Source organism: Sinohyriopsis cumingii, unplaced genomic scaffold, assembly GCF_028554795.1.
Source record: "Sinohyriopsis cumingii isolate HCF-2022 unplaced genomic scaffold, ASM2855479v2 utg000555l, whole genome shotgun sequence".
NCBI classification, from domain to species: domain Eukaryota; kingdom Metazoa; phylum Mollusca; class Bivalvia; order Unionida; family Unionidae; genus Sinohyriopsis; species Sinohyriopsis cumingii.
This window is the reverse complement of record NW_028315910.1, coordinates 7,420-26,407: the sequence shown is the minus strand read 5'-3', so window position 1 is coordinate 26,407 and position 18,988 is coordinate 7,420. Positions and strand designations below refer to the sequence as shown.

Below are 18,988 nucleotides of genomic sequence, written 5' to 3'. Positions count from 1 at the left end.
TTATTGACAAACATTTATTCTCTAAATTTAGTTTTAGTTCTTCAAAAATACGTATGTCTTTATTATATTTAAGGTTTGTAACGGTATCATCAGGTGTTAACACTTTTTTTTTCATTAGCGGAAACTTACTTTAACAATGATGTCCCTTGATCTGATGAAGATTCCAGTTGGAAAGCCATATGCATTATTCTAAAATTTATATCTCTCACTATTGTCAAGATCTTGTGTAGCAATATGAATACAATATCCGTGAGACTGGCTTTGTAGACAGCGTCCAAGTTCTCTTAACGACATAAACTAGGACTTTCCAGAAGTCTCTTAGAGTTTTGAAAGCCAATAGCTTTATTGTCCAACACAATCAATTTCTAGAGTTAAAATGCATCAAGTAACCATTCATCTCTCATTTAGGTATTCATGCAGTTTAATCCAGAAAGCAACCTGTGCGTGATTATCTTTTGGATATTCAATGGAAACACAGGACTGAAGGACACTTAACACGTCTAATGGTAGGTCTTTGCTCGGAATGTTTTCAAGAAGAACCACAATTAGGACATCTCTCTTTGTATGTATACTTTCCATTTGTGCCATGTGCAATTCAAATATCCACCATTTGTTCTTTACGGAGGCATTACTTAATAAAGATATAGTCTTTCTACTCTCTCGTATTGCTCTAAGAATGGCTGTCGTCAAAACTTCACCAGGTAAAAAGTCTCGATCATTTACCACCAACTTTTGGCCTCTGTTGACTTCCAGCTCCTTTAACATACAGTTTTTTACAAACAGAACATCATCTTCAGCATAGGAAATGAAGCCATCATTTATAAATACATCCTCGGCATTGTTTATTGGATTTGTGGGTAATTTAAGTTTTGCCATATGATAAAGATATCGCAACTTCCACCTATATTTATATACAAGAAAAGATAAAATGGAGGCGAGAATGAATGTAACTGCAATGGTAGTACCAATGTAAACCATTACATATGATTTGCAGCTTTCTTCTAACTGTCTCAGAAATTCAGTTTGATTGAGATGCTGTAAGGTACCATTTTCTAATGAACAGTAATACTGATCTTTGTTGATCAGGTTAACCTTAGTTTCTTTCATCCAGTGCAGAAATGGAAGTGTCTTGCATGTACAAAACATTTTGTTTCCACTAAGGTCCACTGATATGCTATGATTGTTTGCTATATTGTCCACATGGTTCATAATATGTAATTCAAAACGCGACAAATGGTTATCGGATAAATCTAAAATCTGGAGTTCTGTAAGGTTTGCTAAACTTATATTAAAGTCATTTAATTCATTCATACTTAAATCCAACACCTTTACATGGTGTAGTGTTTGAAATATGGTCGGTGGTAGGTAAGCAATTGAATTTTTTGAAATATTTAACACTTGTAAATTAAACACTTTCTCAAACCAATTAGCAGTTAGTGTTTTACTGATTGAATATTTCAGCTGATTATTCGACAGGTCAAGATATATCAATGACTGAAGTAGTGCAAATGTTCCAGATTCTACACTAGCAATTTGATTACTAGACAAGTTCAGAAACTCCAGCCTAGATAATCCAGCAAAACTCGAGTTCTGGAGTTTAGGTATTTCATTACCAGAGATATCCATGTATGTAATATTGTTCTCAACTCCGTTGAAATCAAGCAATGCGAAATTAGACTTGCTTCCGCTGCAGATGAAGGTAGTCAATGCTATCCTAGGGATTTCAGATTTTGTCGTGGTCATTTGAACTTCTGGTGTTACTAAAGTTGTCTTTGGAACAGCACTCACAGGGACTGAAGATTCTATCGTGGTCATATGAACTTCTGGTGTCATTAAATCTGTCTTCGGAGCAGCTTTCATTGGGACCGAAGATTCTATCGTAGTCATTTGAACTTCTGGTGTCATTAAAACTGTCTTCGGAGCAGCTTTCATTGGGACCGAAGATTCTGTAGTGGTCATTTGAACTTCTGGTGTCATTAAAACTGTCTTCGGAGCAGCTTTCATTGGGACTGAAGATTCTATCGTGGTCATTTGAACTTCTGGTGTCATTAAAGCTGTCTTCGGAGCAGCTTTCATTGGGACTGAAGATTCTATCGTGGTCATTTGAACTTCTGGTGTCACTAAATATTTATTTGCAATAGGTGTTATAACAGATCGTTTTCTCCTCAGAATGAATAAATTGCTGTTATCTTTCGGAGTTTCCTGTCTTACATGCATCAGGTTGTGTAAATCTCGCCCTTCTTTATTGCTCTTATTTTCTTCACTTGGCATGTATTTCTGTAATGAATTTGTATATGAAAGAGTTTCGAAATGGCGAGTTTCTTCGACAGAATCTCTTTGAAATTTGCGAGGTTTTAAAACTTTCCAGACAGACTCAGTCTTGAAGATTGCTTTATTTGTTTTATAATATTCAGATGTTCCGTAGCTAGTATATTTTCTTTCATCACGTGCATCCACGAAGATCATATTTAAAGATTTGCCTCTGATATGAATAGACCTCCGCATTCTTCCCCACCTTTCTTCGTCAGTTTTGCTTGGTTGTTGATTTCCTGCATCAAATACATTAAGGTTGCCTAGATTGAATATTTCATACATAAATAATGTAAAAACCAGTCGATTTTGACGGAGATAAAGTTTTCTCAAAGTAGGCGGAAATTTAGACAACACCCCATAGTCAATTATCTCGATGGCATTTTTGTCCATGTACACTTCTTCCAACCGTGTCATGTGCAGATATTGGACGTGGTCAAGTGACAAAGTGGACCCAACCCCGTAGGGAGAGTATATGGAAGTAATATTCAGAACTCGTGTGGATGTATGCTTTAGGCCTTCAAAAAGTCTTCTAAAATTATGAAACCCAAGAGCTCTGTTCTCTGAGAGGTTCAACGTTTGTAGATTTTTCAGTGGTCTAAATGCATCAGGATCAATATAATTCAGCTTGCAGTTAATGATATTAATATTTTGCAGATAGGAAACGTATAGAAATATGTGCGATTCTAATCTTATCATTTCACAGTATCCATCCCACCCAGACATAGTTAGGGTTTTGAAGTTTGTAAGGTTTTCAAATCCAGGTCCGAACACGTAACTGTAAGCTCCATCAATATATAAACTTTCCAGACCAACCAAATCGGAGAATGTCTTATCTGGCAGACGACTGGCGTTGACAATAGATAGCTGGACGTTGTTTTGCAGGTTTAAGCTTTTGAGATTTGTAAGACCTCGAAATATTCCTGGTCTCAAAGCCCTTTGAAGTAAACCCAGATTTGTTTTTCCTAACCGAAGTTCTTCAAGAGCCGTTAAAGGCCAGAAGGTAGCAGCCTCTATGAGATCAATGTAGTTGTTTGATAGATCCAATTTCTTCAAATGATGCAACCCAGTGAAGGAATTATTCTGCAGCTTTCTGATACAGTTTGTTCTGAGGTCCAGACTTGTCGCGTTACTGTGAATAATGCCCGGAACGTTCATCAGTCGACGGTTTTCGCAATTTACTGAAACTGCCATTCCATCTGACACACAGTCGCACAATCTGCACACATTATTGGAGGCGTAAAATATACAAACTCGAGCAGCGTTTGACAATGCCATTAACAGAAAGAAACGCAAACTGAGATTTTCCATGTCCGTCTGACCAAGTTCAACCTGAAATGCATTAATAGAGGGAATCAAACAGACAATTTTTTTTTATAGATAAATAATTCGATGCAGAGTAAAGCATGCAAGTTGTATTCTGTGAGCAGTAATGTGGACTGTATACTGGACAACGAATGTCCTCATGCCTTTAGATAATAAACATGAGAGACTGAACATCACGTGGAATTTCTACTGTTATCTAATAAAAACACGTTTCAGAAGCTAAATATTTGTGATTGGTTAATTAAAAACCTCAAAATGAAATTGATTGGTATATTCAAAATCTCAAACTCAAATTGACTTGCTAATTCAAAATCTTAAAAGTGATTGATAAATTCAAAATCTAAACTAAACTAAATCTAATCTAAATTGATTGGCTGATTCGAAATTTCAAAGGCAAGCTTAACATTTATATGATCTCGAGGTTGGGGTATGACAGACATTAATACACAGACTGAACACTATCCATTTTACATTATCAGCCGTATAAACGCCTTGAAAGAAATTTATAAAAGAAAAAGAAGAAAAATCTGTCTGAAACATTGCTCTGAATCGTACCAGTCAAAACCCAAGCAAACTGTTAGAAGTGCGGGTAATTTTGTTGCCACGTGCTTCTCAGGTTTTACGTCATTCTTTCACTTCAAGCAGATTATCAAGTCATCAGTTTAACAATACAATAACACTGCATACTCGGGTAACAGATGTCAAGTCATCAGTTTAACAATACAATAACACTGCATACTCGGGTAACGGATGTCAAGTCATCAGTTTAACAATACAATAACACTGCATACTCGGGTAACAGATGTCAAGTCATCAGTTTAACAATACAATAACACTGCATACTCGGGTAACAGATGTCAAGTCATCAGTTTAACAATACAATAACACTGCATACTCGGGTAACAGATGTCAAGTCATCAGTTTAACAATACAATAACACTGCATACTCGGGTAACAGATGTCAAGTCATCAGTTTAACAATACAATAACACTGCATACTCGGGTAACGGATGTCAAGTCATCAGTTTAACAATACAATAACACTGCATACTCGGGTAACAGATGTCAAGTCATCAGTTTAACAATACAATAACACTGCATACTCGGGTAACGGATGTCAAGTCATCAGTTTAACAATACAATAACACTGCATACTCGGGTAACGAATGTCAAGTCATCAGTTTAACAATACAATAACACTGCATACTCGGGTAACAGATGTCAAGTCATCAGTTTAACAATACAATAAAACTGCATACTCGGGTAACGGATGTCAAGTCATCAGTTTAACAATACAATAACACTGCATACTCGGGTAACGGATGTCAAGTCATCAGTTTAACAATACAATAACACTGCATACTCGGGTAACAGATGTCAGGTCATCAGTTTAACACTAAACATACATATTCAGTTAATACAAATAGTCTTAAACATCTATACAAGTATTTCTTCTTCGTCTGCGAAGACTTAAGAAAAGGTTGGAAATAAAATGTTACTTAGCACTGTCACTATTAGTTTCTACGCATTTGCGAAATACAGACTTCTATATAAAATTTTAGAGCTCTTGGTCACGTACCATACACACACTTTAAGGAAGTAATGGTACATATACTGGCAAAGTACTAATCAATGTAGCAGGTTTTTAGAAGTGGAGAAGTAGAATTCAGCGATTCAAAACAACAATAACCGTAGATTCTTATGTAAATGTGTGGTCAAGAAAGGAGGCAGGACTGGGATCTGCATGATTTCTTTCTATCAGTGCTCGAAAGGCTACCTTTGATGTCAAGCGAAATTGTTTTCGGAGCAGTCTCTGTTTTACCCATTGTGAGCAAACATTTATTACTAGGCAAAGACCTAGCTGAAGACAAGGTTGTTGTTAATCCACTTGTAGTTGACAAGCCTTGCTTTGGATCAGAAAGTAGATCTAATTGAAAAAGAATCCCCTGATTTATTTCCAGCTTGTGCAGTTACCAGAGCTATGCCACAAAAGCTCTTGAGAATAATGTAGATCAGGAAAGTATTTCTTTATCTGACACATGTATTGGTCAGGCTTTTGATCGGGTCACTTTCACTCCTTGTTTGGATCATAAGGTTGATCCTATTGAAAAAGGATTCCCTGATTTATTTCCAGCTTGTGCAGTTACCAGAGCTATGACACAAAAGCTCTTGAGAATAATGTAGATCAAGAAAGTATTTCTTTATCTGACACATGTATTGGTCAGGCTTTTGATCAGGTCACTTTCACTCATTGTTTGGATCAGTCAGAAGGTATTGATCACAGTGATCTTCTTTTAACGACTCATTCTCTTTATTCTAATCAGGGTGATAAACGCCAATCACTTGTCGTTGAACAGGAACAAGATCCTGAGATCTCCTGTTTGTTTCAGAAGGCTATTAGTGAAAATGAAGCTACTGAAGTTCATTTAATTATTTATTTGTTATTTCATTAAGAATGGAATTCGTATGAGAAAATGGAGACATCCTGTTGATGACGAATGGTCAGTGCACTATCAAATTGTAGTTCCAAAACCTTACAGACAGGAAATACTTAGTCTGGCCCATGAAACTCCTTTAGCTGGTCATTTAGGGATCAATACAAATTATCACAAGATCTTAACTCACTTATATTGGCCAAAAATCAAAAGTGATGTTTGTAAATATTGTAGATCTTGTTATACTTGTCAAACCGATTCAGAAAATTCCTAAGGCTTATCTACAGCCTATCCCTACCTTTGACGAACCATTTAGTAGAATTATGGTAGATTGTGTTGGTCCCTTACCTAAGACCAAGTCAATTAACCAGTACCTGTTGACCAGTATGTGTGCGTCAACAATGTTTCCAGAGGCAATTCCCTTGAGGAACATAAAAATCTAAAACAATATTAAAAGCTTTGATAAAGTCTTTTACTCAATGTGGGCTTCCCAACTCTGTCCGATCGGGTCAAGGGTCAAATTTTAGGTCTGAAACATTCCAGCCTATTATGCTTGAATCTGGCATTCAGCAATTCAAGTCAAAAGTGAAATTATGGCTTGACAGTACATCAATGGAGAGAACTTTTGAGTTTTGTAATAATGGAGTTCTGTCTCCATTGCTCATTTTTCAAATTTTTCTTCAGTTTAGATACTATGGCCTTTACAAAATGAATGAGTTAAATTATAATATTAGTGGTCCTGGGATCTAAATAAATTATAAGATACCAGTATATTGAAAGAGATAGCCAGGTTAAACATGCAATTATTTTGTTGAACCTGTCCCACTCCATGAAGATTAAGTGAAGGAATATCATTGGATTATACTGATATTGGAGTGACAAATCTTCAGAACTCAGAAATTATAAAAGATCTGGACCAGAAACTTTCACATTTGCAAGAGCAAGAAAGAAATTAACTTTAATAGTTATTATTTGAATAACAGCACTTATTTCCAGATGTTCCTACAAGGACAAACACAATTTTCTATGACGTTGAAATTGTAAATTACAAACCTGTCGAACAACACCCGTACAGGATGAACCCTTTCAAACAGGTATACTTGAAAAAAGAAATTCAATAGTTGCTGGAGAATGGTTTTATAGAGCCCAGTAAAAGTGACTAGGTTTCACCATTCATACTTGTCCCAAAACCAGATAAAACTTTCCGTATGTGTACTGATTATAGGAAGCTGAATAGTGTGACAAAAACATGTTCATTCCCATTACCATGAATCGATGACTGTATTGATAATATCGGAACGCCAAGTATGCAACCAAATTTGACCTTCTGAAACTCCACTAACGGAAAGAGCAATGGAAAATTCGGCATTCGTGACTCCAGATGGTCTTTACTAATATAAAGTAATACCGTCTGGGATGAAAGGGTCGCTAAGTACATTTTAACGTCTCATGAATATGATTACCCCTGGTCTAGACAATTGTGATGCTTACATCGACGATGTCATCATCGAAAACGACACCTGGAAAGAACATATAGCAACAAAAATTCGGAAATTCTTTGACAGACTCACAAATGCATGCTTGACAATTAATTTATCTAAAAGTGAGTTCCGCCGTGCTAGTGTTACATTTATGGGACACATAGTGGGGCGTGGACAAGTTAAACCTATAGATGCTAAGGTCAAGGATATCTCTGAATTTCCCGCGCCTGTTAATAAAAAGCAACTGATGCGATTTTTAGTTATGGCTGGATACTATCGAGAAAAAATTATCCAATTTTTTATTCAATTTTTCTATAATTGTTGAACCCCTCGCAAATGTTTTGAGTAAGGAAAACAAGTTCCTTTGGACTGAACAATGTCAGAAGGCTTTTGACAAGTTGAAAACCATACATAAAAGCGCGCCAGTTCTTACAGCTCCAAATTTCAGCCAATCTTTTAAACTATGTGTTGATACAAATGATGTTGGGGTTTGAGCAGTTTTGATTCAAGAAGATGAAAATGGTATTGATCATCCAATGTGCTTTTTCTACGAAATTAAATAAGCACGAAAGAAATTATTCAACAATCGAGAAGGAATGTTTGGCTTTGATATTGGCATTACAACATTTTGAAGTTTACCTTAGTTCAGCTACTTCTTCGATTATTGTATTTAGTGACCACATGCCCCTTACTTCCATCGGCAAGATGAAAAATAAAAATCAAAGCCTACTATGGTAGAGTTTGTTATTACAGAAATATAATATTGACATCAGGCATATCAAGGGGAAAGATAATTTAATAGCAGACGCACTTTCCCGTGTATAACAATGTATTATTTCATGTACACTGTGTAATTAATGAGTTCTTTTTAACCACATGTATATTTAGTCTGTGGTAAAAGAAAGCTTTATGTATAAATCTTTCTTTTTCTGTATGGGGGGAAGTGTTATGTATATTTGATTTAATTATTTCTGATTTAATATATATTTATTTCAATTTAGTTGTTTGTCAGTTTTAAACTGTTTTTATTTTCATTACGTGATATTGTAATGTTAATTTATTCGGTAGAGATGATACTTTTTTCAGAAAATAATTTGACAATGACTGTTTGTTTTATAAACACCAGGTGTTGATCTAGATCCTGACATTGATTGAAAATTTGTAGCAACCAAGTAAACAAGTTCTATTTTATTTGAAAATGATTGGTTGTTGTCGAGTTCATGATGGGACTTCGTGTTTAAGATGTAAATTTTCTTTTATTTTTTTATTTATTAGAATAAAATGATTGGTTTTCGTTAGGGTCACACTGGGTAGACGTGATCTTTAACAAGTACTAATTTCTATAAGCTGCCAGAACATGATCACGTGACCCCCTTGTTTGCTTTTAGAAGACATATAACCTATGTTTTAGAGAATTATTCTCAGTTGAAGCTGGGCTGTTACACTAGATGTTGTATGTTGTTCTGTTTGGAGTTATATCAGATTACTTGGATTGGAGTTATTTCAGATTACTTGGATTGGAGTTATTTAAAAGTACTTGGATTCAAAAGGATTAATTCTGTTATTTTTCAGGAAAATACGCGTGCTCAGGTAAAATTGTTGATCAAGGACAGTTTTTAAAAAAAAATTATTCAGCTATCAGAAACCGGAGTGATAATTCTTGTTTGTACAACGAACTGAAGAATTCAACGCTACATATTTAAGCATACGTCATCGTGTTCCATTTTGGATTCTTCGTCGGGATTCGAACTTGAAATCAGTAGAACACTTTTTTATTAGAACTACTCAAATTTGATTCTTGGATTATTCTTGGATTAGTTTTGGATTTGATTCTTAAAAGCGTAGGTTCACATTATTTTCATTTTTACATAAGTTTTCCAGGGAAATAAATAATTGTATTTTTGCAAAGCTTGTTGTTTTCACTCTTTATTGTGTTACTGTTTATTCGAGCCTAGCAACGTGACATAAGAAAGTGTACATCAGAGACGCACAACGTCCCTGGTATAGCTCGCTTTATTTGTTCTATTTGGACCAACAAACCAGTCATAGAATAACTCTACCGATATATTAAACAAAATCATTAGTTACCTCCCTTAACTTTTGGTGATTGTAGTTATGTCATCGCACATTAAATAATATTACTTTTTATTATCCTTCCAAGCACGTGACTTGTTGATGTAATACAGACGTACCACATTATATGGGTCAACATTTAGAGCACTATGCAATAATACTCCTGACTGTTTCCGGCTAGATAGAGCATCGACGGGAACGAGCTGATTAAAATCAGATCTCCAATGTCCTACGTGAAAATCTGACAGCGACCGCACCGAGGTCATGTTTTGGTAATGTATGTTATTATCATAATCACTAATTTTATCAACCAATCGTACAAAGTCTTATATCTTCGCATTTGGAGACTTGAGTAGTATGGCTGAAGAGCATCCATGTGTGCCGAACAATTTGATTCACTTTCAGATTTCTGCAAGCTGCAGCACATTGGCTAATTTGAACGTGGTCAAAATGACCCATAAGTAATCTCTGTCAGATCTTCACGTAGGACAGTGCAGATCTGAATTTAATCAGATTGCGATAGGAAAACAAACTCTTGAGCTGTATTGTTAGGTATATAGTTGATACCATTTCCTCACATAGCCTTGAACATAATATACTTACATAAAAAAGAGCGGGCTTTGAAAGTAATTGCTTTCCCTCGAATTAATGAAATAGTAAAACCAGACCTCGTATATTATCAATTTATTAATAATCCGGAATGAACAAAGCCCACGATAACAGAAACTTTAAAAGACCCTTATATACAGGACAAATCTATACTGCAAGGAGCATTGTTTTACCACAATTTAAAAGGTTTGAGTATGGAAAACAATGTATTAAGGTTACATAGCACTGATAATGTTTAGGACTTTAAATCATAATAAACTAGGGGCCCCGAGTGGCCGCGTGGTCTAAAGCGCTCTCCGTTACGGATCACTGCCATCTCACCTCTGTATGCGCCGGTTCTAGTCTCGGATTCAGCCAGTGTGGGTATGTGAGAAAGCATACCGGTAGCTTCTCGTGGGTAAGTGGTTCTTTCCAGGGTTTTCCCGGGTTCTTACTCCACCATTAATACTGGCCGCCATAAATAGCCTATCGTGTGCTGAAAAATGGCGTTAAACCCCACAACAACAACAACAACAGCATCATAATACACTCCCCATTGAAACTGGTCATTGGGACAATACACCGTTTGAGGAAAGAAGATGCAATCATTGTGAATCATTGTGATAAAAAAGAGAGCGGGGACGAATACCATTTTTTATTCATTTGTCATAAATTTTACAAAGAACGATATATGCTTCTAAAACCGTTCTATTACATCAAACGCTCTAATGCAAATTAGCTACCAACAATTACACAAATCTCCAAAAGCGTGCCACATTTGTTATGATAATAATGACTACAATGTCGTAACTTTGTGATATTTTGGGAAATGGAATCTTGTTTGCTTTATGATATGTTACTTGTTTCGTTTACAACTTTTGTAAACTCCAGGACAGACATTGTATTCTATCACAACAATGTATTCTGCCATAATAATGCTATATTTATGTCTCCAAATGACCTGCTATTGATTCCGAATGTTTATTCTTGTTCTGTAAGGTAAGTGTTGACCAGAGATGTGACTTGTATCTCCATGGGTTAATCACGTGGCCTTTTGATATTGGAGAAGTTTAAGTATTCTCATATGACACCTATGTGTGACCTGAGACTAACTTTCTCTAATAACAGTTTTGTTCTGTTCTGTTGTGTACTTTTATTCTTTATATGATTCTGAAACAAGTAATGTTTGTCGATGGGAATATAACGGATAATGCCATGTAAACACACACACACACACACACACACACACACACACACACACGTATTTGGTGGATATCGAGGACTTGCGTATTGAACCGCGTACCGAGAACATTTGTTCTGGCGATGTTAGAGCGAAAAGAAATACTGTTTGAGACAGTAAATTAATAGCAAATGGTGATGTATCAAGGAGGGAACTGTATTATCATTTCTAAGGAATATGAAATGTAGCAATGCAAGCGAGGACGCACACGCTTACACAAATATTCTGTATAATCCATGCAAACTAAGCATGCACATTATTTGACACAATCACGGAGACCGTGGACATTGGTACATTATGACCAGCAAGGACATGTTTGCATATCTAGTCCAGTCTTAACAATCAATGCGACCGCTCAGGTGGCCTAGTGGTTAGAGCGTCTGCCTCGGATGTGGGAGGTCGCGGGTTTGAACCAAGGCCGAATCAAAACAAAGACATGAAAATGGTACTAACAGCTGCCTCGCTTGGCGCTCAGCATTAAGAGGTTAGTGTTATGACTGGTCAGCCTGGTGTCAGGATAATGTGACTGGGTGGGACATCATGCTACATGTCTGCGAAGCAGCTGCTAATACCATTTTTATAAGTCTTAGGTATGACTCGGCCGGGGATCGAACCCACGACCTCCCGAATCCGAGGCAGACGCTCTAACCACTAGGCTACCGGATCGGTCCCTGTGTCAGACAATAGTTGTATAGTTTCTACGACGTGAACTGCTGACGGTACAGAAAGTTGATGAAGAGAAACCATGCAGATGTGCGGTTGATAGCTATTTAGCAAGTTTTGAGATCGGTGGTCTTGCATTGATTAGCGAAAAATTTATGTATAGAATGGACACGTCGGGCTTTCTAATTGACAATTGAAGTTGTATATAAGTCTTTGGAAATTTGGGGTAAACTTATGACTTATAGCGGAATCGCGCCAGGGTTTGACACCTCTCGCTCAAGCAAATACCCCTGGCTTGTAACAATACTATTTTTCTGGATTTGAGCAGTTATGGCAGGAAACTCGCCTTATCGGCAATGACTATTCGCTTTTTGACAAAATAGAGTAAAATCTTCGGTGTCTAATACGCGTACGAATCTTCTCTCTCTCTCTCTCTTTCTCTCTCTCTCTCTCTCTCTCTCTCTCTCTCTCTCTCTCTCTCTCTCTCTGGCATGTGCAGATGTAATGTTGAAAATAAGAACGAATGTTTGTGTTACCCATATTGTGTATTTCATGGAGACTTTGTATTTTTCAAGTCACTTTGGTTGAATAAATCGATTATTTCTGTTGTAATCTGTACAGTGTTTTATCTCAACCTCAACAAAACACAAATAATAATGACAGACTCGATAACAACGTCCATAACAACAACTACTTATCTTTGTTAACTGAATTGAAACCTCCTAAAAAGCTTTAAAGTTCAGTAATTGCAAAAGTGAGGAACATAGTTCTATGAGAGTACATGTATGTATAGAGTTAGTGGATGGGGATAATTGTCTAATACCTTTTTACAAACAGTTTATCCTGTTTTATTGTTTTGGAGCCATGAATAAACAAGAATATACTTTAATGGTACAACACTCTCTTGGTTCACCTTCAAATCACTTAGTTCATACGTTTGCTAATTCAAGGTACCATGTAAATGTGTTTTGTATCGCTGATTGGAAGTTTTAAAAGTTTTTATTTTCTTTTTCCGCGTCGCCCTCTGTTGAAAATATACTGAAAAAAGACTAAATGAGTAAGAATAGTACAGTCTAATGCAGCTCTAAATAAATGTTCAGCAACGTTATCAAATCACAAACAAGTATATACATTTAAAACAACATTGAATGCATTCAACAGTTTGTGTTGCTTTCACGTTTAGTCGCAGGTCTTAAGAGCGTGATAATGAAAAACATATTGCTGTAATTAAATGTTTTATTTTGGGACTGATCATCTTGATAAATGTTTAACTTCTGTATAATATATTTATCTTTCTATATATTTACTAAAGTTCTGTGGATGTAACTTCCGAATTAGTGATAATTCGATCTCACCTTAACGGGATTTTTCACTTGAGTCACATCTGTTCTCTCCTGTTTGAATACAATGGAGGCAAATGATTAAATAGGGGCGGATATATCATATCAAGGATGTTTTTTCAATATATTTACGTGTGTAAAATCTTGCCGCAAACAGGACGTTTTAACTTGACAGATGAGTCGGATAATTAGCAATTTCGGTACAACTCTGCAACGATTTCATGCGTATTTCCAATAGCATTTTGATGTACTTCTTTCGTACATGTTGTACATGTATTTGCTTGTATTGGACATGTATGGTATGATTAATGTATCGTGAGTTTCCCAACACTATTGCCTCATATGCATGAAATATTAATAAAAATTACCAAGGACTGTTATATGCACCAGCTTTTCTTATAGTTTAGCTTAGTAGTTGGTATCTAATGCTTGGATCTAAAAGGAGATGATACATTTTTGCGATGTGTAATTTGATAGCGGCGATCTCCCTACAAGTTTTCCACCGGGAAATCGAGGACATGGTTTCGGGCGTGTGTATCACCAACTTAGGAGGAAAGATACTCTCCAAAATCGCAAACAAGTACCAAGGGTGTAAACGGGGACCTTCTTTCAAATCATGATTTTATGTTGTTCTAGGCTAAAATAGTTGGGAGAAGCAAGATTTTACCATTTTGTTGTTGTTTTAGGGTTTAACGCCATTTTTTAGCACACGATAGGCTATACATGGCGGCTAGTATTAATGGTGGAGGAAGAACCCGGGAAATCGCCGGAAAGAACCACCGACCATCGAGAAGCTACTGGCAAGCTTTCTCACATACCCACATTAGCCGAATCCGAGACTCGAACCCACGCAGACAGAGACGAGATGGCAGTGATCCGTAACGGAGAGCGCTTTAGACCACTCGGTCACTCGGTATGTTGGTGTGTAATCTCATGAATGTCCTCGGTTTACACCAAATACACACACACACACACACACACACACACACACACACACACACACACACACAACCACCACCACCACCATCACCACCACCACAAAAAACAACAGCAACAACAACAAATTACCCGAATAATGTCTTTAAAACGTTTCACATGTCACCTGTATGACATATATATACACATATTTTTAGTGTATTTATCCATTAATGGTATGAAAGACACAACATGTACACGCGCTTAAGAGAGAGAGAGAGAGAGAGAGAGAGAGAGAGAGAGAGAGAGAGAGAGATAGAGAGAGAGAGATGTGTACCTTTCAAATGTAAAATCATCATTTCAAAGTTTATAATTGATTTAAGATCGTCTCAATTCGATGCGCTGGTGACGTGTCGCTTTCTGTCTCTACATTCCTGTACTGTATGCATTGTCTTATATGTAACCTGTATACAATTTAGCAGGGGTTATGTAACACTCATTTGGCAACACTTAGGAGTGGTTATACACTTAACGAGGGCAGAGCTGCGTTGATTGACATATACACATAAGTAACTGAACGCGTCATCCATGAAATACTGTACAATCGTTCCAATTTCAAGCGTATCACAGTGAAAAACGTCCATGATCACAGGACATACCAGTCATCAATATAATGGAATTTCGATCCATATGTAGAACTGTGATTAGAAGTGTATGATATAAATGTATCGTACATTTGATACGTATCAGTAAAGTAAATAATCATGTAGTGTAGACATAGTGAAGAGAAGAAAAGTAGAAACCATAAACACTATACTAGGATGCTTTAACTAGTATGAAAATGTGGATTGATAGGCTATAATGTGCATCAAAGACGCACATATGCACACCTGGCTTGACTGTTTATTACTGTTTATCACAGACGCACATGCTAACAACTGAGTTAACTGGGTATTAGTGTGCATCACAGACCCACATACAAACCCCTGGCTTGACTGTTTTATTAGTATAGATAACAGACGCACTTGCTAATACCTGACTTGACTGTGTATTAGTGTGCATCACAAACGTACATAAAGACCTGGCTTGATTGGGTATTAGTTTGCATCACAGACGCACATACTAACACCTGGCAAGACTGTTTATTAGTGTGCATCACATACGAACATACAAACATCTGGCTTGAACCCGCACATCAATGAAGTGGGCTCCAATAACAGGGATTCTGAGTAGTGTGTGTGTGTTTGTGTGTGTGATTTGGATTTTTAACGTAGCTTTAATACATTTTTCCATCCATATCTCTACGATGTCAGCATTGTGACAGTTTATGTCCCACCCAGTCGCACTATCCTGACAACAGACCGACCAGTCCTAACATTAACATCCTAATGCTGAGCGCCTAGCAAGGCAGCTGCTAGTATCATTTTTATGTGTTTGGCAATGACTTGGCCGGGGTTCGAACCCGCGACCTCCCGCATCCGTGGCGGACGCTCTAACCACTTAGGAGGTATTGAGTATTGTAGATTCCGTGGACGTGAATTCTATCCACACTTGTCCCGGTAGGAAGGTAAGTTTTATCCCCCGTTAAGTCACCACTGACGAGTAATTGACTGGTAATTACCAAGGCCTGGACTATATAGTGCATTTTGTTGGACCGATATCATCATTGAATCCGGTTAGATTAGATTTTGGTTATGGATGACAAATTACATTGTGTCATAGTGTTACTCCGGGACTATCGGGTGTAATAATGAACTTTCAATGATGTTGATGTAGTAGGGTTTAACGCCATTTTTCAGCACACGATAGGCTATACATGGCGGCCAGTATTAATGGTGGAGGAAGAACCCGGGAAAACCCAGGAAAGAACCACCGACCCGCGAGAAGCTACTGGCAAGCTTTCTCACATACCCACATTAGCTGAATCCGAGACTCGAACCCACGCAGACAGAGGTGAGATGGCAGTGATCCGTAACGGAGAGCGCGTTAGACCACTCGGCCACTAGGGGCCCCCGAACTTTCACTGTGTGTCCATCATCTCTCTCTCTCTCCTGAATTAATTTATATTTAGAAAAGAAACTAAAAGGTGATTCATAATACATTATGTAATTATAACTGTATGATACCATATTTAGTTGTGTTGTTTATGATTTATGTTACTCAGTTCTATGTGGGATCATTGATTGGCAAGTTAGTTTTATCAGTATATATGTACAAATTGTAATAAGTTACCAACACAATTCGGGACGCGGTTGTAGTGGGCACGCGCGAATAATCCGAACTGTGTTGTCCTGATAATCCACATTCTACTCTAATTAAAGGAAAAGTCTGCTGAAACATTTCCCAGCATTCCTTACGATTTACTGTGCTTTCTACAAAGTTTGTACCGGCAACAACAAAAACGAGTACTTTATGAGCTAGAGTAAATAAACAGAAACTGCTATGCATTTCAGACTTGGAAATTAATCTTTGGTCAAGAAATTTGACCAGACGCCGCTCGCGTCTCTCTGAAGTTATTTCCCCTTACATCCTTGAAAACTTCGACAAACCCGCTATAATGTATCGCTGAATCGGACTTAAATTGTTTTCATAATAGGGTCAAACAGTTAAACAAAATGTCAAAACACATAATTTGCTGCGACAGATTAGGTCTGTTATGATATATATAAGTCCGTTTTAAAGATTATATTAGATGTTTGTTTACATGATGAAACCGGCTACTGAACTTCCTCGTTTGTTAAGGTGCACAAAAATGTCTGTGAGAATTCTAGACCTAACTGTAAACTGGCTCTTTTACATGGAATCCTGTTAGGGCCAATCGCTCCATCGCTCCATCGTGTATTATATTTTAACATTATACAGATTAGGGAGACAGGAGTAAGATATACCGCATAGATACCATTAGAAGGTCAACCAAATATTACCGCTTTCTTAGGACACGTATATTTATATGACCAGGCTATAAAAGATGCAAATATACGAAAAGGCGTGGGGAGAGGGTGTTTTTGCCCAGGAGTAAGTTTAAGAGAACCTGTGCTGGGGTTTCCACCCAGACAAGGAAATACCAGTCGCGGGGTTACATTATTTGTTTCCCTACGACTGGGATTTTCTTGTCTTGGTACATAATCCGACATAGATTATTTTTCTCACCCAATTTTTTCCAATTAAATTAAAATAACCTTGCACTTCTCCAATTTAGACAGAGGATTAATAGCACAGTATTCATCAGGTACAATTATTGCTTCTCAATCTGTATAAAAGTCGTCACGTTTTGAGCTCTTTTGTGAAAATCTGAATAATTTTCTAAGTAGAATCTGCTATATATGCCGCTCTTTGAAAAAAATAATCAAGAATAAAGTTATAATTGTGAGAGTCATGTACTATTTGTTTCAAATACTGCGCATTTACATGAGATTGTTAACGAGGGCAATGGGGCGACCTGTCGACCCTAAGTAAACAAGTTTTACGCATGAGAAAATAGAAACATAAAACCATTTGATATATTACTGGATTATCACATTCAATCGACGGATGTCATATGAAAATAAAAATAAGTAATTATTATATTTTAGACGGATAACTTATAACTTTCATCAGTTCTAATTTGAAAAAAATGTTCTAAGGTAGGTAGCTGCACGATACATTAAAATATTGGATACAGTCTACCTTACATTTCTATAATAACTAAGCGTGTAGTGGAGATGACAAATTTATATAGTCTTGGAAATTAATAATTTCTTTCGTGGAAATATGGCAAGCATTACTATTACTAGTTCAACGGTACGCTATATAGAAATATTCTTGTGGAACAGCGTCTGAACTGATGAATGAACCACATTGGTGAATGCAGTAATTTTTATTTGTTTACAATTCAACTGGGGCTGTTGGGGGGCGGGGGCGGGGTGTTTGACAAATTGTGAAGAACGCAGGTCTGACATTGTGGTACCACGAGATGAAATATATCTGGTATCAACGTAGGAAAAGACAATGTCCTGTATGTATTATGCCTTTAATGCGATGGCAAAACCGCTTGTTCCTTTGCTTCCCCTCTGTACGTTCGTACGGTAGTCTTTAATATATTTTATCGCGATGTTAGAATAACTATATAACTTAGAACCATTACATTTTACACACTGCATCATAGTTATAAGTTAAATTTTCAGGCCTTTACAGCAAGGTTTACGTTTGGTATGAAAATTTGTATTCTCTTGTAGATTTGCTATTATATTTTCAGGTCATTGCAACAAATGTTTCTTATTTTCTTAAAACACGTTTAACAATATTTTGGAATCTTACGTTTTAGGCACAAACCCTAGTGAGAACTAATAATAATAATAATAATAATAATAATACCAATACTACTACTACTACTACTACTAATGATAACAATAATAATAACAATACTTGCATGTAGGCAAATGGAATGTTGCACATTTATATTCACATTTAGATAAATTGATTAGAATTTTCAGATAACTCAAGCACTTTTTAATTTCTTGACACATTTGTGAGCAGTACAAACATCTTCTTTTGGTCCAGAGAGGCCCGTTAGAAGGATTGGGTTAGTTTACAATACCACATATAGCTAGCTTAATGGTCAAGGACGAGAAGAACTTA

The 18,988-nt window shown here is 36.7% G+C and overlaps 1 protein-coding gene across 3 annotated transcripts; it reads right to left on the bottom strand.

Annotated features, from left to right (window-relative positions):
• On the bottom strand, positions 1-14,976 carry LOC149773783 (toll-like receptor 4). 3 transcript variants are annotated; one of them, XM_089946004.1, is made up of 3 exons: positions 14,709-14,976; positions 13,472-13,510; positions 1-3,642 (listed from the first exon to the last, which is right to left on the bottom strand). In XM_089946004.1, the coding sequence occupies exon 3, from the start codon at positions 3,619-3,621 to the stop codon at positions 394-396; it is 3,228 nt and encodes a 1,075-aa protein (XP_089802130.1). In that variant the 5' UTR covers positions 3,622-3,642; positions 13,472-13,510; positions 14,709-14,976; the 3' UTR covers positions 1-393. The 3 variants fall into 3 exon arrangements, with proteins under 3 accessions (XP_089802130.1, XP_089802129.1, XP_089802131.1); XM_089946003.1 differs by lacking the exon at positions 13,472-13,510 and having other exon boundaries at positions 14,709-14,975; XM_089946005.1 differs by lacking the exons at positions 13,472-13,510; positions 14,709-14,976 and adding an exon at positions 8,192-8,222.
• Positions 14,977-18,988: the final 4,012 nt, after the last annotated feature.

Bases quoted from the DNA above. Each gene is read 5' to 3' on its own strand.
- LOC149773783 (XM_089946004.1), bottom strand. From the start codon at position 3,621: ATGGAAAATCTCAGTTTGCGTTTCTTTCTGTTAATGGCATTGTCAAAC.